General features: G+C 52.6%; 1 protein-coding gene across 5 annotated transcripts in view; it reads left to right on the forward strand.

Moving 5' to 3' along the window:
• ZDHHC3 (zinc finger DHHC-type palmitoyltransferase 3) overlaps positions 1–26,228 on the forward strand; it is a 60,419-nt gene extending 34,191 nt beyond the window's left edge. For 2 of the 5 annotated variants that reach the window (XM_061128839.1, XM_061128837.1), the window contains exons 4-8: positions 4,635–4,731; positions 5,288–5,369; positions 5,480–5,575; positions 8,529–8,659; positions 23,804–26,228. In XM_061128839.1, the coding sequence (XP_060984822.1) occupies positions 4,635–4,731; positions 5,288–5,369; positions 5,480–5,575; positions 8,529–8,659; positions 23,804–24,064 (667 nt within the window). In that variant the 3' untranslated portion in view covers positions 24,065–26,228. Of the gene's footprint in view, positions 1–4,634; positions 4,732–5,287; positions 5,370–5,479; positions 5,576–8,528; positions 8,660–10,903; positions 12,594–23,803 lie in introns of those variants that run through there. The other 3 variants (XM_061128841.1, XM_061128840.1, XM_061128842.1) reach the window with 3 other exon arrangements.
• The last annotated feature ends 245 nt before the right edge of the window (positions 26,229–26,473 follow it).

The following is a 26,473-nucleotide window of genomic DNA, read 5'->3' on the forward strand; positions in this document are numbered from 1 at the left end:
CTGCCTTCCCCTCCCGGCTGCCGTGATTCCTCGGGGCGTCCCAGTGTGGTGGAGTGATGCTCCGGTCAGCATTGGAAGGGCAGTGCTGTCCCGGTCACACCGGGGACCATCTCTCAGAGCCTCAGCTCTCTCCTTTATAAAAAGGGTTGTTCCTCCTAGCTCGAGAGGATTCAGTATGAATATCTGTCTGTTGGTGGAGGAATGTGTGAGCGCTGGGGATGTGCTGGGCTTACACAGGCGGGACCACAAACAGGGAAGGGCGAGCTGTGTAGAAAGCACCCGGGCGAGCACAGTGGTCCTCTTCCCCTTCCTCCCAGCGCCGGGCATTTCCTCACCCCTCCCTCTGCAGGGTGATCTGAGGGAGGTGTTCTTGAGTGCTAGTAAACAAATCGGCCTGAGCCAAACAAGAGCCGCTGACTCAGATAAGCTCAAACTCAGAGAAACCCTAGTGACGATGCCTGTGTGTGGCCTGTTCCTGTCTCGGGAAATGTGTGCTGACAGCCACTCCCTGGTGATGGCTCGTGGTGGCCCAGGCCATCCAAGGACCCACGGTCTCAGATGAGCAGGGTCCCCAGCACACGAGATAGAGCTGGGTTTGTGGCTGGTGGAGCCGAGGGGCCTGTGGCCCTGCTGGGAGAGAGTGGGCATCAGTCCTCTTGCTCAGGTGAAGGGGCCACTGTTTGTGCCCAGCTCTCTGCTTCCTCTCCTCCCAGAAGAGTTTGTGGAATTTAAAACCTTCTCTGTGCCCTCAGCTCTGATGGGTACCATGCATATTCCCTGACATTCACTTGTAGGTGTTCCTCCCAGCCTGGTAGTCTGTGAGTGGGTCTTCCTTCCAGCCAGGCTGCTTTCTTCCTGACATCGAGGACCACAGAAACATGTGGAAGTCCTCGGGGTGGGCAGGTCATGCTGACGTGGATGGTCAGGGCGTTAGGCTTATGTGTTAGGTTCTTCTGCACAAGGAGATGGAGATGTCTGATCGTGGCGAAACCTCATATTCCCCCCCACCTCTCAGCACACACACGCACACGGACACACACACAGGCTGAGACCACCGTGGGCTGCTTAGGCCCCTGCCAGCTTGTTCTGTCTTCCTCGTGCCCTGTTTGAGCACTTGTTGTTGTTGTTTACTCACCCAGTTGTGTCCGACTCTTTTCTACCCCGTGGACGGTAGCCCACCAGGCTCCTCTGTCCAGGGAATCCTCCAGGCAAGAATACTGGAGTGGGTAGCCATGCCCTTCTCCAGGGGATCTTCCCGACCCAGGGATCGAACCCGGGTCTCCTGCTCGGCAGGCGGGTGGTTTACATCTGAGCCACCAGGGAAGCCCATTTGGGCACAGCCTTGCCCCAAGTTGTGTCTGAGCTGGGACCACGATGCTGGAGATGCCTTTTTTGCTTGTAATTTTAATTACAGTGAGTGAGGTGTGAGGTGAAAGCCCATATGCAGAGCATGGTCCCCTCGGGACCTGCCAGCTGGGTGCTTTTTCCTTCTGTGCTGTGGGGTCCCCGCCTGAGGTGGTGGGACCTGTTTCCCCATCTGTAGTGTCAGAGCCTTCACTCCGCTGACCCTTGCTAAGCTAACCCGAAGCTTGGCTCTGGGCTGTAGTGGTGGAGAGGAGACGGCCCTAACCCAGGAGCTTACCGCCCAGGCAGGACAGATACAGCTTGATGGGTGCCGCTGTAGGGAGGGTGGGCAGAAGCCCTCAGCCCGCTCCTTGGAGCCTGAGGGCCAAGGAAGGGCCCTTGTGTCTCCCTGGAGAAGGAGGCACGAGCCCCAGGAAACCTGAATGCATGGGATCCAGTGAGCTTGTCGGGCGCTTCTAGGCTTTCCAGGGAAGCGCTTTGGGGATGGACACTGGTAGGGAACCCGGAGGAGGAGGGGAGAAGCCCCCTCCCTCATCTGAAACCAGAAGGGACTGGGGGGGACCCTGAAGTCAGGAGCACCCAAAATAACCTCCAGGGAGGACCCTTGGTCTTTTCAGCGACTGCCATAGCGTGCTTAGGATGTGCCTGTGCCCGCAGCGTCTCGCACGGGAGGCACTAAAGCTGGCGCAGGAGAGGAGCGGGGTGGTGGGTTTCACCAGGAGCTGAGCATGGAGAGAGGACCCTCTGGGAGCCCGTGTGGCCACTGTCGGGGGGAAGGGACGCCAGGGAGCCTCCTGCCCCTGGGGACTGGGCAGAAGGCTGGCTCTGGGGTGTAAGTCCCCCATGGGGTGGCAGGGGCTGTGGAAGGCCCACGTCTTTTCCTCCTCCCCCTGATGGCTGGCGTCCGAGATGAAGTAGCCAGGCAGGTGAGGGCAGTCTCCCCCGGGGCCAGGAGCATCCTTCACCTGGCCCCCTGCAGACCTACCCCCGGCCTTGCCCCTGCGGCTCTCCCACTCCAGTCCCAGAGCCGCTCAGGCCGGGCGTTCATGAGCCGTGGGTCTGTCGGCCTCCAAAGAGAGCCTCCAAGCCTCCTGTGTGGATGGACCTCCCACGTGTACCACCACTCGACCCGGGAGCCCCGCTTCTGAACAAGTCTGTAAGGCAGAGGGGGAGGCAGCGTCTTGGCCTGTCCTGTCTCTGCAAATAGGAAAGAAACTCAGAGACCGGCACTCTAGACAGCGCCTGCAGCTCTCAGGTGGCTGTGTTCCTGCCTGCTTCTGGAAGGACGAGCCATGTTCTGATTTGACTGCCCAGAGAGGCTCACTCTTTGTGAAACCCATTTTCCCAGATTCACACTTGGCCTCTCCACGGAGGCTGGGAGGGGAGAGCAAAGGACAGATTCGCTTAACCCCTGACAGCTCTCAGAGGATGCCAGGCGCTTTGGCACCTCTCTGCTGCTGAGCAAACACTGTCTTGGAGCACCCACCTTAAATCCCTTTTACAAAATAGTGTGAGTGGAAGAGAAGCTGCTTAAGAGCCTAGAACAGGGAGGTGGTCACCCTCAGGAGTTCCCTTGATGGGGAGGGGTTTAAGAAACCCCAGAGCTGAGGAAGGACGTGGAAGAGATGGTCTACAGGGCTGGTTTCATGGTGAGAATGTGTTGGATGAGGCCCAGGACGCAGGGAGCTTTGCTGCCTGCTCGTCGGGACTTGCATGACTATACCCTGGGAACAAGGAAAACCTACTCATTCATTCATTCGTCCACATTGGTAACACAGAGGCAGAGCGAGGTTGACCAGTGGTGGTGCTCCTGGCTCCTGGCTTTCTGTTTACTGCCCTCCATGGCCCTTCCATGCATCCTTCTCTCACCCTGCCTTTCTTGCTCCCAAGGAGACTCTGGCGCTGGGCCAGCATCTCTGAAATGTGCTCATTTCCCACAGGCCTGTGTTATCACGAACCTCTGAAGCTGTGGGAAGAACGAGGGTGGGGACCAGGACCAGCATGACGCCCCCACTGGTCTGAGCCAGTATCTCTTCTCACTTTCCCATATGTATCCTGTGGGGCGGGGGGCTGCCGGGGGGAGGTCTGCTTTGCCAGCAGAGCTCATGCCGGGTTTAGGAAAGGCCACGCCTCCCCCTTTCAGAGTGGTCTGTGCTTCTTGACCACTGTCTGGGAACAGATCTCCTGCAGCCCCTCCGCCCCCCCATCCCCCCCTCACCTTCAGTAAGAACCTGAGATAAAGTTGGTTATGGAAACTAGTGGAAATAAAAGCTGGTGTGAACTAAGGGCCTTTCAAAATATATATATATAACAAGCTTGTATCTACAGTATTTCAAACTGTTTTGAACACATAATGCCCCCAAGATAAATTGTCACGGAGCCTATTTTAATGAATTGAAAAAGAAATGGTTCTCGATGAGTCCATCTCTTGGCAGATGGCTCTTCCTGAACTTGAGCTTTGGGAATAGCTGCTTTTGAGCCCCTATTTAAGCTTTGTGCTCTTGTTTCAGATTCTTACGTGTGTCGTCCAAAAGGGAATGGGGAGGGCATGTTTTTTTTTAATCAAATATCATAGCTTCAAACAGTTCCAGACCAAAAACTATCCCAGCAACAAGTCAATAACTGTTTGCAAGTTCGTGGGATTTCTGGTCAACACTTAAGCTCAGATGACTCTTCTGTTATTTTTAGCTAAGTGGATATTATCTTAAGAGCTGAAAGATCCTTAGAGGGGGACTTCCTGCAGCCCTGTGACAGGCCATTCTTGACCCCACTCTGAACTCTTCAAGTGCTCACTTTCTCTCTCTCTCTCTCTCTCTCTGTGTCTCTATTTCATCAGCCACACCCCAGCAAGTTCAGGCCCACCCTTAGGTTTTTTGGCCTTTGGGGGAAATTAGGAGTAGCTCTATCCCATCTCATCCCGTCAGGTTTTTGAAACTGCTTCTTTTTTCTGTCCTCTCAGTAAACCAAAGTCTCAGCTCACTCTTCCCTCAGGAGAGCAGTGTCTGTCTCAGTCAAGTCAGTTCCAGCCTTTTTCTCTGTGAAACAAGAGAAGAGGCCTTAGCGGCCTCCGCCCATCCCCGTCTGAAATGACTGTGACCTCGGGGGTCATGTCCCTGCCTTCCAGGCCCTTCCAGCACACACACAGCGAAACACTGGGTGGCGCCCGAGTGCCGCTTGGGAGGAGTGGGATGGAGCGTGGGTTCTGAGTCCCCTTGGGCCTCCCGCCTCCGTGGGGACCCCCCTCAAGGTCTGCCTCGCGGCTCTTTCAGCGTCTGCAAGCGGTGCATTCGGAAAATGGACCACCACTGTCCCTGGGTCAATAACTGTGTCGGCGAGAACAACCAGAAGTACTTCGTCCTGTTTACAGTAAGTCAGCTTCCGAACGCCGTCCCCACCCTGCGGGGAGCACGCGCCATTTGCCTTGCTGCTGGCCACGTAGACTTCTGCCTTTCTGCCAGAGCTCTCCTTGGTTCCACACGGCCCGCTCCCATGCCCTTCCCTCGAGCGTCTAGAAAACTGCCTCCAGATAATTAGCTCTAAGCAAAGGGCCATGTTCTGGGCTCCCAGGCCTGGTGTCCGAGCTCAGTAGCCAAGAAGGTGGCCACCCTCCTTCAGCGGCAGGTAGGTGGAGGGCATTTAGCATCAAGGGCTGGAGGGACCACAGGCAGTCAGTGCCCTGACCCTTCAAGGGCAGCAGGCCCAGAGCCCCCAGGACAGCCCAGGTCCTGCCTGCCCCCAGGGAATGGCCGAGCACCTCCGACCTAGGGGTGGGGCCGGTGGTGGGGGCGGGGGGAGTCACCCTTCCTGCTCAGCCCTCAGCCTGAGTGTTCCTGAGTGGGAGGCTGCAAGCACCCCATCCCAGGCGCCTGCAGAGCCAGAAGGTTCTCACAACAATGGCGTCTGCCCTGCTTTCCTGTTGCAGATGTACATAGCTCTCATTTCCTTGCACGCCCTCATCATGGTGGGATTCCACTTCCTGCACTGCTTTGAAGAAGACTGGACAAGTGAGTATGTGCCAGGGCTTCCCTCCCTGCTCCAGGAGGGGCGCGTGACCGGAGCAGGGGTGGGCTCTTTGTCTCCGTCCTGGTGCCAGGGGCCAACCTCATTTTATTAGATCTCCTGCAAGCCTATGGACTGACCAGGGAAGAAACAGCAGAGGCCCGAATATCTCTTCATGAAATAAAGCAGCCCCTTAAAGTCAGTTCCACAGGTAAAGTCGTGAGTCGGACAGACCCTCCAGCCTGAGCGGGCCCAGGGAAAAAATGCAAGCCCCAGCAGGGAAGCGCATCCCAGGAGCAGAACCGTGCCTTTAAGTGAGGAGCTTTAATTGAAGATCATTGCATCGCAACCTTGCAGAAATCCATTTTTAACTTTCTGGCTAGGACATGGGTGTTTTTTGTTCATTTGGGTCTTTTTGTGTGCGGTGATTTTTTTAACTGCTTCATCATCCATGTTTGTTAAGATTGTAGACAAATTCTTCCTGCTTTTGAAGTATCTCGTTTAAAGATGCAGATGCTGAGGAAGGAACTCCAATCATAAGACTGCATAGATCCTGAGGGGAAAAATATAGATGCTGAACATATAATTAAAATTTGAAATTTTTTAAGAAGAATAAAAATGAGATATAAGAAAATAATTTTTGATATGGTAGTCCCCACTTATCTGCAGGAGGTATGTTCCAATATGCTCTGTGGATGCCTGAAACTTCAGATAGTATGGAACACTACATATACAATGTTTTTCTTTTATACAGACATACCTATGATAGGGGCTTTCTGGGTAGCTCAGCTGGTTAAGAATCTGCCTGCAATGCAAGAGAGCCCAATTCGATTCCTGGGTCGGGAAGTTCCCCTGGAGAAGGGATAGGCTACCCACTCCAGTATTCTTGGGTTTCCCTGGTGGCTCAGATGGTAAAAAATCTGCCTGTAATGTGGAGACCTGGATTTGATCCCTGGGTTGGGAGGATCTCCTGGAGGGGGGGCATGGCAACCGACTCCAGTATTCTTGCCTGGAGAATCCCCAGGGACAGAGAAGCCTGGTGGTGTATGGTCCATGGGGTCACAAAGAGTCGGACATGATTGAGGACTAAGCGCTGCACAGCATACCTGTGATAAAGTTTAATTTATGAATCAGGCACAGTAAGAGAGTATCCGAATAGCCAGCATCACCACTCTTGCACTTTGGAGCTGTTACTAAGTAGCATAAGAGTTACTTGAACATAGGCTCTCTGATACTGTGGCAGTCGACTTGGTCACCACAATGATTGGTAGCATATGCAGCGTGAACATGCTGGACCAAGGGGTGGTTCCCATCTCATGTGGACAGAGCCAGGTGTGAGATTTATCATGCTTCTCAGGAGAGTTTGTGCTTCAAAACTTCTTATTTCTGGAATTTTCCAGTTAATATTTTTGCACCAAGGCTGACTGCAGGTAACTGAAATTGCAGAAAGCAAAACCACAGATAAGGGAGAGACTGCTGTAGTTGCTGGAGGAATGAGGCAAGGCTGCCTGCCAGGCTCCTTCTTTTACACACAGTCTGTGAGACAAACACCTCGAGCAGAAACATCGTATTTCCACCCTTTTACCATTGATTGGTCCCCTTCTTCATTTCATCATTTTTTATAAGTTTTCCTCTTCCTGCATGTACTGACTTCTTAGGTGTCTTTAGCTCCTGACCAGATATTAGATTTTTCTAGCCTCTGTTCCTAGCGAGCATCTGCCCCCTTCTGTCTCTCTGGTCCACCTGGCTTGACCTCTCCTAGGGGAAGAAAAACCCAATAGGTACTGGTCACCTCAGGCTGCTGCAACAAGATGCCATAGACTGGGAGGCTTAAGCATTTATTACTCCTGGTTCAAGAGTCTGGAAAGTCCAAGATCAAGGTACCAGTCAGTTCCATCCTGCGAGGACCCTTTTCCCAGCTTGCAAATGGCCCTCTCCTCCTGTGTCCCCACCCGGCAGAGAGAGGGAAAAGCAAGCTCTCTGGTGTTTCTTCGTAAGAGGTCCTGAGGGTGGGGCCCTGGCAGTAGAGTTCGTGCCCTTAAGAAGAGACATGCGCAGTGCTGAGAGTACTGAGGGCCGCTGGTGGGGCTTTGGAGTTGGCTGGGACCGTCGTTTCAGTCTTCCCACTTAGTGCACAGGAGACTGTCAAGCAGGGTCTTACCTCAACCTTGTAACAAGCCTGCAGGGTAGGAGAGATACTCCCCTCTTTGCAGATGACAAAAGCCAGTGCTCACAGAGGTTGAGCAAGTTACCCTGTCACATGGCTCAGAAGAGGGCCTGTGATTCAGGCGTTAGTCCAGAGCGGGTTTTTCCTACCCTGTCTGGAAGACTCCACCACCCAGGGTCTTACCTGCATGCTCTGGATTATGGAGTGGATTTCCTCCATTAGTGGATTTCCTGATGGAGGCAGCTTGAGGCCCCCAGTTGCTCTGGTCTCAGGGCAGGGGAGGTGCTGGACAGTCCCCAGAGTACAGGCTGTCTGTGCCATTAATACCATCTCTGCTCAGCTCTGGATCAGTGGGGCATCCAGCTTATGTTAAGAGGAATCCCCCAGGATGAGGGCATCTTGAGCTGATGTTGAGACAAGGGTAAGGAGGCAGTTCCGCCTTCCTTCAGTCTGCTTCCTGCCTCCCCAAACACCACTTGCAGTTCCACGGCCAGCCCATGAGAAGGGTGCTCGCAGCTGTGCCAGGATGGTGGCCAGGCCACCGCTCCAGAACAGCTGTAGGGGGTCAGGAAGCACGGCACCCTTGTCTGAGAGCAGTGCCCACTTGCTCATGCTGGGCTGAGGCGGACCGGGGCAGAATTCCCGTCACGAATCCTCGACCGTCCCACAATACAGAAAGGAAAACTAAAGCTCAGAATGCCCCGACCTCTCGCCCAGATTCTTTTGTCATCAGGCATCGCTCCAAGGCTGATGGCCAACACCAAGCCGAACAGAAAGTCCCTGCCCTCCTGGAGCCTGGGGGTGGAGCGGGCAGGGCAGACATCAGACAAGGGCAGGAGGAAACAGGCGACTCCTGACGCACGGGCTGTGATGGCATATTAGTGCAAGCTCATGGTGTCGGGGCTGGTGCGGGGCCCTGGAGGCCAGCGAGGAGCCCGGTCCTGCGGGGCTGGAGGCAGAGTGGAGCTCCGAGCCTGACATGTCCCCTCTCTCTCAGAGTGCAGCTCCTTCTCACCGCCCACCACGGTGATCCTCCTCATCCTGCTCTGCTTCGAGGGCCTGCTCTTCCTCATCTTCACGTCCGTCATGTTCGGGACCCAGGTGCACTCCATCTGCACGGATGAGACGGTGAGCACGGGGGCAGCCTGCCGCCACTCCCTCCACGGCTGGGGTGGGGGGCAGGGGCTGCCTGCAGGCCGGACCTGGGAGCCCAGTGGCCAGGCCCCATTCCTCCACTTGCCGTGGCCCGCGGTCTTCTTCCTCCCTGCTTAGGACTTTCACTCAGGTCACACAGGCATGGGGCCCAGCGGCCTCTCTGTTACAAGCCCTCCCAGCCTCCCGTGGTGGTTCAGTCTTGTCCATGGCGTCACTCTACGAGGCACTGGGGTGCCCTTCCTGTCTAGCAGCCATGGGCCTGGAGACGGGTGATGGACAAAGGGTGCCCTGACCCGCATGGCACAGGCAGGGTCAGCTTCCCAGTGAAAGCATCTTTACGACCCGATCCTGAGAGTGACGTCAGGAGACAGCGCAGCAGGGGCCCCCAGAGCAGTGGGCACAAGGCCGGTCCTGGTCCTCGTCCGCGGCCTTCCACGTGCCCCCCTTCTACCTGTTCACGGCTCCTTCTCTGGGAGCTTCGAAACTGTGGAGCCCACACCCCTGGTGCCGGTGCTGCCACCTCGAAGCCTTCCTAAGGTGTCCAGAAGCCTCCTGGTGGCCAGTCCCTGGCTGTGGTGTGGGCATTTCTTCCCTCTTTGGCTTTGGGGTCTGGGTGAGGGGTGCCAGGCGGAAGGGGCAGCCCTGAGCTCTGGGGGGAGGTCCTGAGTCCGTCCTCACCGGTTACCTCGGGGTCTTTGGGAGTACATTGGCCAGGTGGGTAGGCAGTCTTAGCTGGAGGCTCATAGAAAGACTCAGCCCTAACTGCTGCTGCAGCCCCACCTGAGGGCGTGGAGACTCAGTGGGCGGAGGAGGACGGTGTGCTGGCTGCCAAGTCACCAGCATTGGGATCTAGGGCAGTGCCCGGTGGTTTAGGAGGTTGCGTGCCTCTCAGCACCTTTTTTTCTTCTATAAGCATTAGTACCCTTATAAACGAGTGTCTGTAAAAATAGTAGCCGATGGGGTCCACCCAGCTGTGTGTCTCTGCAGCACATGTGACCGGCTTCTGTGCATGAGGCCTGCAGGGAACCCAGAGGTGACCGCCTGGCCCCACCCGCTGTCACACAGGCCGCGGCCCAGCGGGGCCAGAAGGCAACCTCTCATGGCCCTGGCCTTAGCTGTTCTTCCCCGTCAAAGCCGTTCCTAAAGGGAGCCGCGCTGAAAGGAAGGGAGAGAGGAGTCAAGGGCCTGCCTCGCGTGGGCGAGGGCGTCCCGCCCTTGACCGGTATGGTATGGTCCCAGGGCCCTAGGCTGTGAACACAGTCGGACTGGGCTGTCCCCTTGGGCCCCAGCCCTGTTCCTCCACCTCACAGAGACCATGGCAGATAGACCCCTGGTCGGGCCCCTGCCAAGCCGCTTCTGCCTTGTCCTCCAGCCCCACCCGCTCACCAGCTCCTTCCGGAGAAGGGGAAAGGAAGGGACCGACCTGCTCCCCCAGCTCGTTTTTCCTGCGAGGCTTGGCTGGGGGTGGTGTGAGCTCCGTGACAACTGCTGAGGCCGCCTCAGGTCACCCTTGTCCCCAGAGGAGCCCAGGAAGGCCTTGGCCGGGGCCGAGGTGGAGCGGTCTGCCGGGGCGGGCCCTCTAACCTGCACTAATCCCTCTGTTCCTCCTCTGTGCTGACCTCTTCCTCCTGCTCACCTCCTCCGCTGAACCTGGCCAGCCCCTCTGCGCCGGGCGCTCCTCGGCCTCCCCGGCTGGCGGGACAGACAGCGCCAGAGCGGTCGTTTGACTTGGTCCTTTTTTTTTTGTCTGCAAAGTGGTCATAGCAGCTTCAGAGTTCCCACGAACCAATGCTTGGCTCTCACGAGCTCAAGCTCCCCACGAGCTGAGGCTCTGCACACCCCAGCCTTCAGAGCGCTCACACACACAGCTCGGCACTGGGCCCAGACCCCCCGGCCAGGACTCACTTAACACCGGATTGCGTGACTAGGAGCAGCGGCTTCGGGGCCCACTGACTTTCTTACGTGTCCCTTCCTGCCTGGAGGGACTTACACAGACGTGCCTGTGTGCCCACCCAAAAGAAAAATGATGATTCCTTTTTGTCTTTAGTACTTTTCATGAGAGAAAGAGAAGAAAAAAAAAATGTACTATGTAGATAAGCTTCATGGCTTTAAAAAGGAAGCATTTACTCCATTCACCTCGAGCTAATGGATTTCTCTCCCCCAAAAAACCACAGCAGTAAAGTGCTTGACTGAAAGTATGATTGTTCTTGTTTTCAGGGAATAGAACAATTGAAAAAGGAAGAGAGAAGATGGGCTAAAAAAACAAAATGGATGAACATGAAAGCCGTTTTTGGCCACCCCTTCTCTCTAGGCTGGGCCAGCCCCTTTGCCACGCCAGACCAAGGGAAGGCAGACCCGTACCAGTATGTGGTCTGAAGGACCCTGAGCTGCATTGCCTCTCAGACACAAACCCTGTCCCAGCACTACTGTCTGACCCGTTCTCATGAATGTCTAAACCGAAAAGGCAACACAACTACTCTGATACATTTTTTTTTTTTTTTTGATGTCTCACATAAAATGGCTGAACATTGCAGAGAAAAAAAAAAAATGTCCCCATGGTTTTTATTTTTGAAAAGATCATCCTTTCTATTTTTTGGTGACCGAAGCTGCTTTCCTTTTTTTTCCTATTTAAAATCACTTCTCTGGCCTCTGGTTTCCTCTCTGCTGTCTGTCTGGCATGACTAACGTGGAGGGCACTGTCTCCAGGCCACGCCCCCGCCTTGTACTAACTGAGACGTGACGCTTGTGCGTGGACGGACCGGCCCGGACGCCTGGTGGGGGACCCATAGGAGAGAGCCAAGAGGGCCCGTGACCTCCCACTGCCCAGGAGGCAGTGGCAGGTGCCTCAATGGGACTTAAAACCTCGCTGAAGATGGATGCTCACCCCTTGTGACCTGCGAGGGCTGAGATCAGGGCTGGAGCCCCAAGAAGGGTCCTTGACCCCAGCAGCCTCGTGCCCCGTGTGAACACGATTTGCCTCTGAATTCACAAAATCAATTGCCTGCCTTGTACTTTGTGGGCTCTGGGTACGTAGAATGATTTTGGGGGTGGGGGGGGGTGGAGGTGAAAGGGGTCTTATTTGTATTCCGAATCACTGGTTATATTCTGACTGATCATTTGGAAGAATGTGAAGGAAAGAAGTTTTTCCAGTTCATTTCAAAATGCCTTACACAATCACGAAGAGAAGAAAATGACGCAGTTTCAGGCGAGCTCCGTTTCCCTTATTCCCTCTGCTTCCTGTCCGAGCGTCCCACCTCCCTCCCTCTCCTAGAGCGGTGTTCAGCAGTGTTACTGCCAAGCGAACCATCCACAGCCCCACAGTCGACCCCCTCCTTCCTCATTTTTGTAGATCTCCGCAGTGGGTTTACTTCTGGATGTTTTAGACCCATAAATGTACACGTCTCCATGTCTTGTCTGTATTTTAACCTGGGAGGCCATGGACCTGCGTGGGCTGCCCGTGATGCAAAGACACCATCACCAAGTTGAGAGACACCCACCCGTCCAGTGGAACCAGCAGACACCTAAGCCTGCGGCGCCAAGACTAACTAGCGTTTCCATTTGCACACTTGTGTGTTGAGTCTAATTAGAAGGAGGGAAGGCCTGAAGACCGTGAGGGGAGGTGAGGGGACGGGAAACGTGCACCAAACGCGGAAGTCACATAAATCTGACTGTCGACCGTCTCACATGGGGAATTGTTTTTAAATGATCACCACAAACTTTTTTTTTTTCTTTTTAATCTGCTTGGGGTGGGTTTTGGGGTGAGGTTCACGAAATCAGCCCGGGGTGGGGAGAGATTTCGTCTAGCTGTGTGATCTTTCAGAAAAGTAAGTGGAACATGCTGCCTCTTTTCAATTCTGTCAGTGCTTCCACATGGAAACCAAACGCAATAAAATTTTTCCAAAACCTGTTCTGGCTGAGCCCCCCATCTCTCACGGAGTCACCCCTTGGGTAGAGCTGATGGTCCAGTCAACGTGAATGTGCTCTGTTGGGGCATTTCTTTCATCGCTTTAAAGGCATCTGTGCATGCTCCTTTTTGCGTCATCACCTCTAAAGGATGTTTACAGCCCTCTTTTGGACAAACTGGCTCCCCCGGGCCTCTCTCCTCTGGCTTTTTCTGCAGCCTGTCCCTTCCCTGGTGCTTGTGGATTCTTTGGAACAGAAAAAAAAACTCATCAGGTCTACAAAATTTGCTTCTCCAGTTGGGCCTGGGAGAGAGACCTGTTTTCCTCTGCCCACCCACCAAAAAGCAAAGTGAAACCAGAGGAAATGACTGGAAACTTCCACACACATCCTGGGATGTGGCTTTGAGGCACTCTCCACCACCCATCAGATGTTTATGCAGAGAACCCTTTTCTTAGCAATCTTTTCTGAGTCAGTTAGCTTTGACCTGCCTCTGCTCTGCTGTTTATGCTATAGTCAAGCCTGCAGTCTAGGCTTTTTTCTCTCAATGCTGTTTTTAAACCTAGTCCCTAGCATTTGTTCCCTATGTGCTTCCCCCATCACCCCCAACCCCACCCCTTACACTGATGAAAGAAATGTGGTTGTTGAATGGCCCTAGAGCATTTTAGAAAGCCCTCACTCTGCTGTGTTCCCTCAAGGATCTATCCCTGGGGAGAGAGGGTGCTTTTGCTGTGCTCCCTCCTGCCAGGGAAGAGAGAGTAGGACTCAGGGAATATTGTCAAGTATTTGAAGTCCTCAAAATATCCCATCTTCAAGGGCATTTTTTTTTTTTAATGAATCATGTTGGTTCTTCTCCCTATGGAGTTTCTAAGGAATACAGTAGATCATGCTGAAGATGTATTGAATTTTGTTTTCAAGTCCCCAAAATAGAAACTCATCATTTACACCTGAGCGTACCACCTATATCTTTCCCAGAGAGTCTCCTCCTGACATCCAACGTGATTCTGTCTCTGGGTTTTTACAAGCCCTTTGGCTGAAAGAATGAATGTTCCTAGTTCTCAAGCCAGAATGAAGAGCTGCACTCAGGACATAGGAAATATCCCCAAACTGCCTGTGTTCTTCCTATTTTATCGTGTTGAGATGGAGAATGTTTTGCCAGGAACCCAGTGAGTGGAGGCTTCCCGGATGGCTCAGCGGTACAGAATCGGCCTGCCAACGCAGGAGACGCAAGAGACGCAGGTTTGATCCCTGGGTCGGGAAGATCCCCTGGAGAAGGGCGTGACGGCAACCCACTCCAGTGTTCTTGCCTGGGAAATCCCATGGACAGAGGAGCCTGGCGGGCTACAGTCCATGGGGTCGGATACGACTTAGCAGCTGAGCAGCCGCAGCGGCGGCCAGCGGTGAGGAATGTGGCTGTTTTCTGCAGCACAGTGGTTGAGCTTCCGCCTCGCATCCACCCAGGAAGAAATAGGCATCCCTGAGGCATCCTCAGTCTCCCAGGATGTCAGATGAAGAAGGACATCTCCACACAAAGGCAACCCAGCCTTTTGCTTCGTCACGGGAGTCCCAATAGCGCTGAACGGTGCAGGTGTGGAAAAATGAGCCAATAGTAGCCACGGTCTTCCAGGATGTGGGCTCTGGGGAGTGGAAAGGAAAAATAAAGAGGAAGGTGACTTGATCAGTTGGATTGGTGACTCCTTACCACCTTTCAACTTCTGGTTTGTTTTCATAGCAACCAGACTGAACATGCAAAAAGCTTAGGAGCAAACCAATCTGTGCATATTTACATGGGCTTGGTGACGTCATGCACAAGGTGGACGCGGGTAGAAATGCATGTGCTTCGTCTCCTAGTCATATACTATTTCATCTTTGTAATACTTTTTTCATGGAAGAACGCAAAGTGAGACATCTTGACTTACTAGCTTTTAAAACCCACCTTGCTCATGAGGTAAATTAGACAGTGTTTATTGAACACTTAGGTGAGGTCAGTATCACACAGAAACCCCAGACCTTGGAAGGCTGGGCTGGGTTCTTTCAGCCAGGCTGATGGGTTTTATGATTTTCTCACTTCAAAGCTTGCAGTACATAAGCCTACACAGTGACCTAGCCCATAGAGGTGAGGGGTTCCAACCTAGAAGGGGCCCTTAGTTAACAAAGATATTTGAAGAGAGGAAGATTTTGCTAGAATCCCTCTTGAGAATCTTCCTGCTGAGGGATGTACTGAGACAGTGCATCTCCAAGTGTGATCCATAGACCAGCAGCAGCCTCATCTCCTGGGGACTTGCCAGAGGTACAGATTCCCAGGTGCCACCCCAGACCTGCTGAATCAGAAACTGGATGGGGAGCAGCGATCTGGATGCTCACAGCCCTCCAGGTGATGTGGTGACGCACGTTCAAGTCTGAGGATCCACTTGGGGGCTACAGGGGTTACCCACAGGCCTGCCAATGATGTGGTCTTGGGTGCTGCAGGGCTCAGCATGGTGCCAGCTGGGGTTTTGCCCACTGTGAGCCCTTCTTCCCTCACAACCGGCAGCCTCCCCAGCCAGTGAGTGCTAAGAAAACAAGGAAAGTGTTTGAAGGGGAGCCAGACTTCCACCTGTCCAGTGATCTTCCTCCCTATCTCATCTGACCCACTGGTTTCTGGACCAAGAGGCCCTTTGGGTGAAGAACCCTCCCAGAAGAAGATGGAAAAGAGTGGTGCCAGGGTTGTCCCAGCAGGAGTGGTGGCCAGTGAGTAAGTGAGGCTTGGGGCAGACACAAGAATGTCCTGGCCTTTGGTTTCTATCTGTGGACCTCAACACCCATGTGGCCTTTTCTTGCATCTTTTAAATATATATCGCCTGAGAATCGCCTAGTAGAGGATGATGGATACACAGTGAAACAAAAATAAGCTACTGACAAGTCTACAGGCTTCCCTGGTGGCTCAGTGGTAAAGAACTTGCCTGCTGATGCAGGAGATGCAAGAGACATAAATTTGATCCCTGAGTTGGGAATATCCCCTAGAGAAGTGGAGTGGCAACCCACTCCAGTATTCTTGCCTGGAAAATCCCATGGACAGATGAACCTGGTGGGCTATAGCCCGTGGGGTTGCAAAGAGCTGGACATAATTGAGCAACTAAACAAGTCTACTCTCCCAAACTGAAGACTTCCATTTCCCCCATCCTCTCACTCAAAAAAAAAAAAAAATCATTGATGACTTGAGCCTTGTGATTATACTAGCAAAGCAGAGTGAGCCCCAGGGATCCCTCATCTGTGAGGGTGAGAGCTGAAGAAGCTGATCCAAATAGCTGATCCATGGAATTATGAACAATGTTGCCAGGATAGTGTTTGCAAAAACCTTTAGGATGAAGACACACACTGACATGGACATAAAAGATGCTCTGAATTCCTGCATCCGAGGTCATGTGGTGACAGGACCTTGGGCCCTCTGTCTTTGGTTCCAGTCTGGCTCAACTCCGTCCTTCCTGTGACCTTAGGCAGTAATTTGCTTAAGCCTCTGCTCATCTGTAAAATCCTGGAGATAATATAACTCAAAAGGTTGCTCTGAGGATTCAGAGAGAGGAATGGATGTGAATGTTAGTATGGTGTCTGGCGTGTTGTATGACTCTAGAGAACGTTAGCTCTGGTGAAGCTGTGCTTTTCAGATCATGTGCACAACTGTTCAAGTGCAAGATCAGTTTATTGTTTTGCAACAGCATTTTTTAAACAAGAATAAAAAATAATGCCTTACACCTTGTAAAAGACATATTTTCATGAAACTTTGGGGTGTGTGTGTGTGTGGTAGGCTGCAACAGAATAGTATTCCCAATTGTTTAGTCGCTCAGTCGTCACAACTCTTTGTGACCCCATGGACTGTAGCCCGGCAGGCTCTTCTGTCCGTGAGATTTCCCAGGCAAGAATATTGGAGTGGGTTGCCATTTCAAGGCAATGGCAACCCACTCCAGTACTCTTGTCTGGAAAATCCCATGGACAGAGGAGCCTGGTAGGCAGCAGTCTATGGGGTTGAGGAGAGTCAGACACGACTGAGCAACTTCACGTTCGCTTTTCACTTTCATGCATTGGAGAAGGAAATGGCAGCCCACTCCAGTATTCTTGCCTGGAGAATCCCAGGGACGGCGGAGCCTGGTGGGCTGCCGTCTATGGGGTCGTACAGAGTCGGACATGACTGAAGCGACTTAGCAGCAGCAGCAGCCATTTCCTATTCCAGAGAATCTTCCCGACCCAGGGATCAAGCCTGCGCCTCCCTGCATTGGCAGGCAGATTCTTTACCGCTGAGCCACCAAGGAAGCCCGTTTCCTGTTGTGGGTTGCACTAAAAACATGTGAAACCACTGATGAAGAGAGGCTTGCCTGGCCGCCTCTGAGGAGGGCACGTTTGCATGGGCTGCAGCAACTCCGACTTTGTACCTCTGAGATGCGGGGACCTCCTGCTCTTCCTCTGTGGGCTTCAGCCGAGTCCTTACAGAGCATGTGCCTGGTGTCCGTCTCCTGGTGACCCATGGTCCTGGTTCATTCATTCTGGGGCATTGGTCAGTTGGCTTATAGATCACTACTCACATGGCACCCAGGCTGATCAGGCCTGAAAGGCTGAAGTCACACACTGCCTGCGAGAAACGCTGGCTTAGGCAGTTGCCCCCTTACCAGGAATCAACAAACCATTCCTGTTTGCTTGAGCAGAAAGTGGGTATCACTGCCGCCTCCACAAGCCTCCAGCTTAAGAACTCTGCCTCCTGGACACCTTTAAATCTACACAGAACTCAAAAGTGAGTCCTACCAGGGAAAAGAAACCTCACTGGCTCCTTCTGAACGTCATGGTCCAGATCTTCAAAGTTTCTTTTTTTTTTAATCTTTTTGTTTGTTTGTTTACTTATTTGGCCTCCGTGTGGCATGTGGGATCTTAGTTCCCCACCAGGGATCAAGCCTGTACCTCCTGCTGTGAAAGCAGAGTCTTAACCACTGGACCACCAGGGAAGCCCCCTTCTGCCTTTCTTTTGCATCAGATTCATTTGGAGTATTTTTCCTTCTTCAGACAGACACTCCTGGATGTTTGTCCACTTAACTTCTGAGGAAGTTCGTCTGGTGGGCAGGCCAGGCTCTGTCTAGAACATTTTTACAAGCTTGCTGAGGAGGTTGAGTATCATTCTGTGGGCTCTCTTTTTATTTTTATTTTTTAACTTATTTATTTAATCTTTGGCCACACTGGTCTTCATTGCTGTGCGCAGGCTGTCTCTAGTTATGGAGAGTTGGGGCTACTCTTTGTTGTAGGCTCTAGACACATGGCCCATGACATGTGGGATCTTCCCTGACCAGGGGTCGAAACTGTGTCCCCTTCATTGTCAGGCAGATCCTTAGCCGTTGGGCCCCCAGGGAAGACCCCCCTCTTTTTATTTTTAATTAAAAATTTTTTACTGAATAGTTGATGTATGATATTATATGTTAAAATATAGTGATTCAAAATTTTTCAAGGTTATACTCCATTTATAGTTATTACAAAGTACTGGCTATATTCCCTGTGTTGTACAATATATCCTTGTAGCTTATTTTATACACAGTATTTTGTACCTCTTAATAACTTATCCCTATATTGCTCCTCTCCCTTCCCCTCTCCCCATGGATAACCACTAATCTGTATCTGTGAGTCTGTTTCTTTTTTTGTTATATTCAGTAGCTTGGGTTTTCTTTTCTTTTTCTTTTTTTATGATTCCACATAGAGGTGATATCATACAGTATTTTTCTTTCTCTGACTTATTTGATTTAATGAATTCAGTTATTTCAACTTAGAATCCATCCATGTTGTTGCAAAAGGAAAAATTTCTTTTATGGCTGAGTAGTATTGCATTGTATATATATACACACACCACTATTTCTTTATCCATTCGTCAGTTGTAGACACTTAGGTTGCTTCCATGTCAGTGCTACTGTGAATATTGCAGTATCTTTTGAAATCAGGTTTTTTTCTTTCAGATATATCCCCAGGAGTGGAATTGCTGGGTCATATGGTAGTTCTGTTTTGTTTTTTTAAGAAATCTCCATACTGTTTTCCACAGTGATTGCACTAATTTATATTCCCACCAACAGTGCACAAGTGTTCCTGTTTCTCCACATCCTTGCTAACACTTATTTGCATTGTTTTTGATGATAACCATTCTTACAGGTGAGAGGTGACATCTCCTTGTTGGGGATTTTTGGGGGCTGTGTCTGGTCTTAGTTGCATCATGTGGGATCTTTGCTCTGACATGAAGGCTTCTCTCTAGTTCCAGCATGCAAGCTCCAGAGCGTGCAGCCTCAGTGGTTGCAGCACCTAGTTGCTCTGAGGCATGTGGGATCTTAGTTCCCTGACCAGGGATTGAACCTGCATCCCTTGCACTGAAAGGCAGATTCTTAACCACTGGCCCACCAGGGAAGTTGCTTATTGTGGCTTTGACTTGCATTTCCCTGATTATTAATGATGTTGAGAATCTTTTCATGTACTTATAGGCCATCTGCATGTCCTCTTTGGGGAACTGTCTATTCAAGTCTTCTGCCAATTTTTTAAGCAGGTTGTTTGTTTTTGATGTTGAGTTGTAAGAGCTGTTTATATATTTTTAATATTAACCCTTTTTTGGTCATATCATTTGCAAATATTTTCTCCCATTCTGTAGGCTGTCTTCATTTTGTCATTGGTTTTCTTCAGTGTGCAAAAGCTTTTAAGTTTAATTAGATCCTACTTATTTATTTTTGCTTTTATTTCCTTTGCTCTAGGAGACAGATCCAGAAAATACTGCTACAGTGTATGTCAAAGAGTATTCTGCCTATGTTTTCCTCTAGGAGTTTTATGGTTTCTGGTTTTAGATTTAGCTCTTTATTTTGAGTCTGTTTTTGTATATGGTGTTAGAGAATGTTCTAATTTCATTCTTTTACAGGCAGCTGTCCAGTTTTTCCAGCACCACTTATTGAAGAGACTGTCTTTTCTCCACTGTATATTCTTGCCTCCTTTGTGTTAGATTAATTTATGAAAGATGTGTGGGTTTTATTTCTGGGCTCTCTATTCTGTTCCATTGATCTGTTTGTTTCTATGCTAGTTCCATACTGTTTTGATTACTATAGCTTTGTAGTATAGTCTGAAGTCAGGGGGCCTGATTCCTTCAGCTCTTGTTCTCAAGATTGCTTTGGCTATTCAGGGTCTTTTGTGTTTCCATATAAATTAAAAATTTTTTTTGTTCTAGTTCTGTGAAAAATGTCATTGGTATTTTGATAGGGATTTCATTGAATCCACAGATTGCCTTGCATAGTATGGTCATTTTAACAATATTAATTCTTCTAATATGAGAACATAATATTTCTTTCCATCTGTTTGTGTTGTTCTGTGGGTTCTTTTGCTTCATTTCCTCTCCAGCTTTTCCCTGCCTTTGAGTGAAGATTTGCGGTAGGATTGAAAATGCAGAGGGCACACCAGTTCCCATCCTGGTTCTGAAGCACAACCAGCAGGACTAGCTTTGGCCACTGTCACAGCCTCCCAGCACCTGTGTCTTCTCTGCCAACTGTCAGCACTAACAACCACCTCCCCTCAGGGTGGTTGTGAGAATCCATGGTGATAGCTTTGAGTGAGCCCAGTCAGTGCAAACCCACCATTCTGGCATTTCTGGATGTCTCCTCTGTAGCCTGGCCAGCCACATAGCCACGCCCCAGCCCCTCCTCTATCAACAGGCTGCAAGTGATCACTCAGGAAGGAATGCGGGATCCCCAGAGCAAGTCCCCTACCTGGCCATCACTGATTCTGCTAAGGAGGGAGGCCTGGCGAGTTACCAGATTGTGAATATCATGGCATCCTGTGCCCCAGATCCACATGAGCCTCCCTCAAGAGTTGTGTCTACATGGTCCATTTCCTGACACAGCTTTCTCATTCTCATTATAAAAGTCACCCCTGTTCATTGGTGAAAACCTGAAACAGAAATTAAAATCCCATTCTCAAACCCCAGATCCCATGATGATGTCACATGCAACTTTGCTTTCTTTCCTTGTCACCACATGGACAAGAATTTCCAGTGTGTGTAAACCTGTATCATTGCCACTTGTTTAGAATTTTTATTGAAGCATAGTTGGTTTACAATGTTGCATAAATTTCCCTGTACAGCAGGGTGATTCAGTTATGTCAATACATATGTATATTCTTTTTCACATTCTTCTCCATTATGGTTTCTCAGAGGAAATTGAATACAGTTCCCTCTGCTGTACAGTGGGACCTTGTTGTTTATCCATTCTATATATAATAGTTTGTATCTACTAATCCCAAAGTTCCAGTTCTTCCCTCACTCACCTTTCCTTTCCCTTGGCAACCCCAAGTCTCCTCTGTATCTGTGAGTCTGTTTCTGTTTTGTAGATACACTCATTTGTATTGTATTTTAGATTCCATATGTAAGTGATACCATATAGTGTTTGCCATTCTGACTTACTTCCCTTTAGTATAATAATCTCTAGGTCCATGCATATAGTTGCAAATAGCATTATTTCATTCTTTTTTATGGCTGAGTAACAGTCCAGTGTGTGTGTGTGTGTTTGTGTGTGTGTGTTTGTGTGTGTGTGTTTGTGTGTGTGTGTGTGTGTGTGTGTACATATAGGTTGTTTCCATGTCTTGGCTATTGTAAATAGTGCTTCTCTAAACATAGGGGTGCATGTATGTTTTCAAATTATAGTTTTGTCTGGGTATATGTCCAGGAGTGGGATTGCTGCATCATATGGCAACTCTCTTTTTAGTTTTTTGAGGAACCTCCATACCGTTTTCCATAGTGGCTGCACGAATTTACATTCCCACCAACAGTGTAGGAGGGTTCCTTTTTCTCCACGCTCTCTGTAACATTTATTATTTGTAGGCTTTTTGATGATGGTCATTTTGGCCCATGTGAGGTGGCACCTCATTCTCGTTTTGAGTTGCATTTCTCCAGTAATTGGCAATAATGAGCATCTTCTCATGTGCCTAGTGGCTATCTGTATATCTTCTTTGGAGAAATGTCTGCTTAGGCCTTCTGTCCATTTCTCAATTGCATTGTTTGGTATTTTTGTCGTTGAGTTGTATGAGTGAGCTGTTCGTATATTTTGGAAATTAAGCCCTTGTTGATGCCACTTTTATTAACAGCATTAGTGTTCTGCTTATAGAAAAACATAGAAAATTTACTTAGCCATCATTATTGGACATTTTGATTGTTTTTGAGTTCTCATTATTGTAATTCTGCATTCAAGACTATATTGCCTAAATCATGGTGTCTCAGATTTTTTTTTACCTTTTTACTGAGACATAATTTCAGATTTAATCAAGAAAATGGTAAAAATAGTACACAAAGAGCTCCCATATGCCTTTCAGTCTTTCCAAATGTAAACATTTTCGAAAACCATAATACAGTATAGAAACTTGTAACTTTTATTGATACAAGACCATTAGCTGATATGATACCATTAACTAAAAGAGTGCTGGAGAGACAGTGACTCAGACACAGACCGATCCCAGCCGGTGCGTGTGTCTCTCCTGCACAACAGAGAGGACTGGGCCGGTTCGGTAAGGATCCTAGGTGGAAGAGAAAATCTAGAACTGGGTACTCAGAGGTCCTTCCGAGGTGGAAAGCACTATCCGTGGGCAGGACGGGTGCCCGGCCGTTGCCCCTGGCAGAATCCCTGGCTCCAGAAGAGGCGGAGCGGGCAGCGCCCCGGTGGGGGTAGAGGGTGTTGTGGGTCCGGCCTGGCTGCGCCTTTAACTCCTGCGGCTTCTCCCCCTCCCCAACACCCTCTCTGTGGCCTGGCGCACCGACACCCAGAGGCAGGTGAGTGGGCAGCTCGGGAGAGGCCTCAGGGCGTGTCCCCCGCATGTGCCGGCCCGCGGCCGGCTCGCCCCGCAGAGCGGCCCCGCGTGCCCTCCGGCTGCCCCTTGCATGTGGCGCTCGCTGTGCACGCGGCTGCCTCCTGCCCTCACCTGTCCCGTGTTCCCTGCGCTCCCCGTAACCCCAGCATCCCGCTTCAGGCCCGTTTAGCTGCGCCTGCTGTTGGACGGGGGAGTGGCCCAGGATTCTTGGGGAGGGGGTCATCTTTCCAGGTGGCCTTAGGATGGGAGGTGGGGGTGCAGCTCACGCCTACAGAGGTCTGAGGGGTTACCCCTTGGCCGTTTGCCACCAGGAAGCCTGGTCGCTGTGCAGCAGCCATCTTGGGCACCCTTGGTCCTGTGGAAGGAAAGGGCGGGCAGGGATAGGAAAGGCAGGCCCTGCTTGCTGTGCTGCTCGGTGCCCCTCCCCGCCCTCTGAGGAGACCACCACCCCAACCCCGGCGCCCCTCCCCGCCCTCTGAGGATACCACCCCCCCACCTCGCGCGCGCCCCTCCCCGCCCTCTGAGAAGAATCCCCCCACCCTGCGCCCCTCCCCGCCCTCTGAGAAGAACCCCCCCACCTCTGAGGAGAACCGCCCCCCGCGCCCCCCCACGCCCTCTGAGGAGACCCCCCTGCCGCGCCCCTCCCAGCCCTCTGAGGACCCCCTCCACGCCCCTCCCCGCCCTCTGAGGAGACCCCCCTGCCGCGCCCCTCCCAGCCCTCTGAGGAGACCCCCCTGCCGCGCCCCTCCCCACCCTCTGAGGAGAACCGCCCCCCCGCGCCCCTCCCGCGCCCCTCCCCGCCCTCTGAGGAGACCCCCCTGCCGCGCCCCTCCCAGCCCTCTGAGGAGACCCCCCTGCCGCGCCCCTCCCCACCCTCTGAGGAGAACCGCCCCCCCGCGCCCCTCCCAGCCCTCTGAGGAGACCCCCCTGCCGCGCCCCTCCCCACCCTCTGAGGAGAACCGCCCCCCCGCGCCCCTCCCCGCCCTCTGAGGAGACCCCCCTGCCGCGCCCCTCCCAGCCCTCTGAGGAGACCCCCCTGCCGCGCCCCTCCCCACCCTCTGAGGAGAACCGCCCCCCCGCGCCCCTCCCAGCCCTCTGAGGAGACCCCCCTGCCGCGCCCCTCCCCACCCTCTGAGGAGAACCGCCCCCCCGCGCCCCTCCCAGCCCTCTGAGGAGACCCCCCTGCCGCGCCCCTCCCCACCCTCTGAGGAGAACCGCCCCCCCGCGCCCCTCCCCGCCCTCTGAGGAGACCCCCCTGCCGCGCCCCTCCCAGCCCTCTGAGGACCCCCTCCACGCCCCTCCCCGCCCTCTGAAGAGACCCCAGCCCTGAGCCTCAGCGCTCTGCTGTGCTCAGCGCTCTGCTGACCCTCTGTATCATTCTCCCCGCAGGGCATCGAGCGCCTCCAACGAAAGAACCAGCGCAGGCAACGCAGGGGCAGCTGGAAGTCGGTCAAAGAGACCTTCGGCGGGGACTTTTCCCTGAACTGGTTCAACCCCTTCTCCGGACCGAGTCACCCAAAGCCGCTGAGCGACAGAGACTGGGTGCGACAGGTGTCCTCGGTGTCAGACACGGAGAACACGGAGACCACGACGGAGGAGCCGTCGGAGGAGCGGAAGGACTTGGACTCCGCGGAGGTGGTCAATGAGTGACGCTGCGGGGCAGGGGGCCCGGGGCGCCTGGGCACCCCACGCGCTCCCCTCACGCTCCTGACCTCCGACCCCCCTCCCTCCCCCACGCCGGGCCAGGTCAGGCGGTGGGGGTGGACGCAGAGAGACTTGCTCTGAGCTCCCCACCCCATGAGGGATTGTCAGGAACCATCCTCCAGGCTGGGCGCGCTTCCCAGCCTGCACGGCCTCACCCAGCAAAGGTAGCTCCCAACAGGGCAGCCCAGGGGCAGAAAAGAACTTGCCTCTGTCCTTTCTTGGGGTGTCTGTCTTCTCTTGAGAAGGCTGGGGCCCAGGCTCCTGGCTTTTGGAAACTAAAGCTGTGATGAGGTGGTGACAGAAGGACAGAGCAGGGCTGGCCTTCGAAACCCCAGCATTAGCAGAGATGGGCCTGGGCAGGCAGCGAGGATCCTGGCCGCAAGAAAGGGCTACCCCCCAATCCCCCGTGCCTGCCTTACTAGGAGACAGCCATGGCGGCCTCGGCTACCTGCAGGGCTCCAGCCTGGTTTGAGAGAGGACCCCCACACACATGGGGTGTCCCCAATTGGGCACAAGCCTAAGTTGTGACAGCAGCACGCATACTCCGCTTGCGTTCCGCAGACACCAGAAGCCTCAGTCCTCTCCGAGGTGTCCTGTCTTGGGGCTAAGAATCTGTCCACTCCCAGTGGAGGGGCAGAGGGACAACCTATGTAGGGCTCCTGGAACTCCAGCCTCCCCTGTGAGAACTGCATTTAACTGTCCCTCCTGAAAAGAGTCTAAGCACCCACACGGGCAGATCGGACCAGAAAATCCAGCCTGAGAGTCTTAGGCCTGTAACCCAAGACAGTGCCCTTTCTTGGGGTGTCTCTCTCAAACCATGGATGGTAGCCAGGGCCTGCCGATTGAGAAGCAGGAAGGCCCCCTGTCACACACACAGACCTCCCACACTACCAGGCTGAGCCGGGACCCTGCTTATCCCATGTGAAGCCTGAAGTGTCCGTGATCATTCCTGAAGGCCTGAGCAGGGCGTCCTAGGTTCACAATCCCCGTTCTCATAGCAGCTGAAGCAGCATCTTTCACAGAGTCCAGAAGAGGGTTGGTGCCCTGTGGTGATTGTGGGTAAGAAAGGAGGGCCAGGCAGTGGCCTTTCTGGGAGGGCACCCTTGGGCATTCTGTAAAGGTGGCGATTTGTCAGACACTGCCGTCCACCCCCAGTGACCCGCCAGGCTCTGGGCTTTCTTGAGGAGGGGCCGCTTCTTTCCTCATCCCAGCTCTAATGATGTCTCACAAGACGGTGACAGCAGGACTCCGGGATTGATAGAGCAGTTGGCAGGGCATGGGGCCATCCACACCCAGGCCGTAGGCCTCTTTTCTGGGTCCATATCAGCTTTAATATTTATTAACGGCCATATAAAGGACCCTGGGGGGCTCTGAAGCCTGTTAACTCACCATCTACGCAGGGCGTGACTACGGAGGCCTGCTAGTTTTTATCCTTACTCAAAAAGGTAAAGGTATCCTTACTGCATCCAAGGCGCAGGCTTGATGGACTGTATACCCAAGAGACTCCACATTGGGGAAGGAAAGCCATCCGAACCCCTGGAGTCCCCAGGAGGCCATGGTTAGAAGAAGGGGAGAGGGGTCGCTGGTCACTGTTTGCGCACAGCTTCAGGGGTCTCTGCTGAGTCCAAGCCTGAGGTCAAAGGCATGTGCTGAACCTGGGCCCCTGAGAAATGTCCTTGCATGACAGGTTTGAAACCTGTCTTCCTCTGGCCATCATGGCCTGAAAGCAGAGGTACCCACCAGGCCCAAAGTCACTTCTGCTTTCAGATTGGTGGGTGGGGAGGCCTTTCACCCCCACAGAGTGGGACCCAGCCCCGACCCCTCTCCTCGCTGAGCCTATCTCCCTCCACACTAGACACATCAGACCGTGTCCCGGGAGGGACACCTGGGCCATGTGGGAATCATCTGCCCAACCTTAAGCCTCGTGGCCTCGCACCAGCAACCACAGTGGCCTTCTCTCCATGGTGGCTGTCGCCAGTGTGATATTCTGCTTAACCCCAAACTAACCACCGGGCGACTGATGTCAGAACAAGCTGAGGGCTGCAGGGAGGGAGGCCAGGCGCAAGCCTCCACCTCTTTGTTTGAATAAAAAGCTCTCTGGTCCACCTCAGCTGCCAGAGTCTTGTGTCTTCATGGAGCTCCCAGTCCAGGCCCGCCAGGCTGCATCCTGCCTCTCAAGTCATCTTAAGGACATCTCTGAGCCTCTTCTCTCCCATTTGTGGCCCAGGAGACAAGTGTCACACAACTACACCTTTGTCTTGGAATCTTCTCCCCGTGGTATTTCCAGCAGGAAGAAAACTCACATTTCATGCACCCAGCATCGATGGAGCATCTACTGTGGATGTTTGGGCCAAG

The sequence above is a fragment of the Dama dama genome, chromosome 24 (genome assembly GCF_033118175.1).
Source record: "Dama dama isolate Ldn47 chromosome 24, ASM3311817v1, whole genome shotgun sequence".
NCBI classification, from domain to species: domain Eukaryota; kingdom Metazoa; phylum Chordata; class Mammalia; order Artiodactyla; family Cervidae; genus Dama; species Dama dama.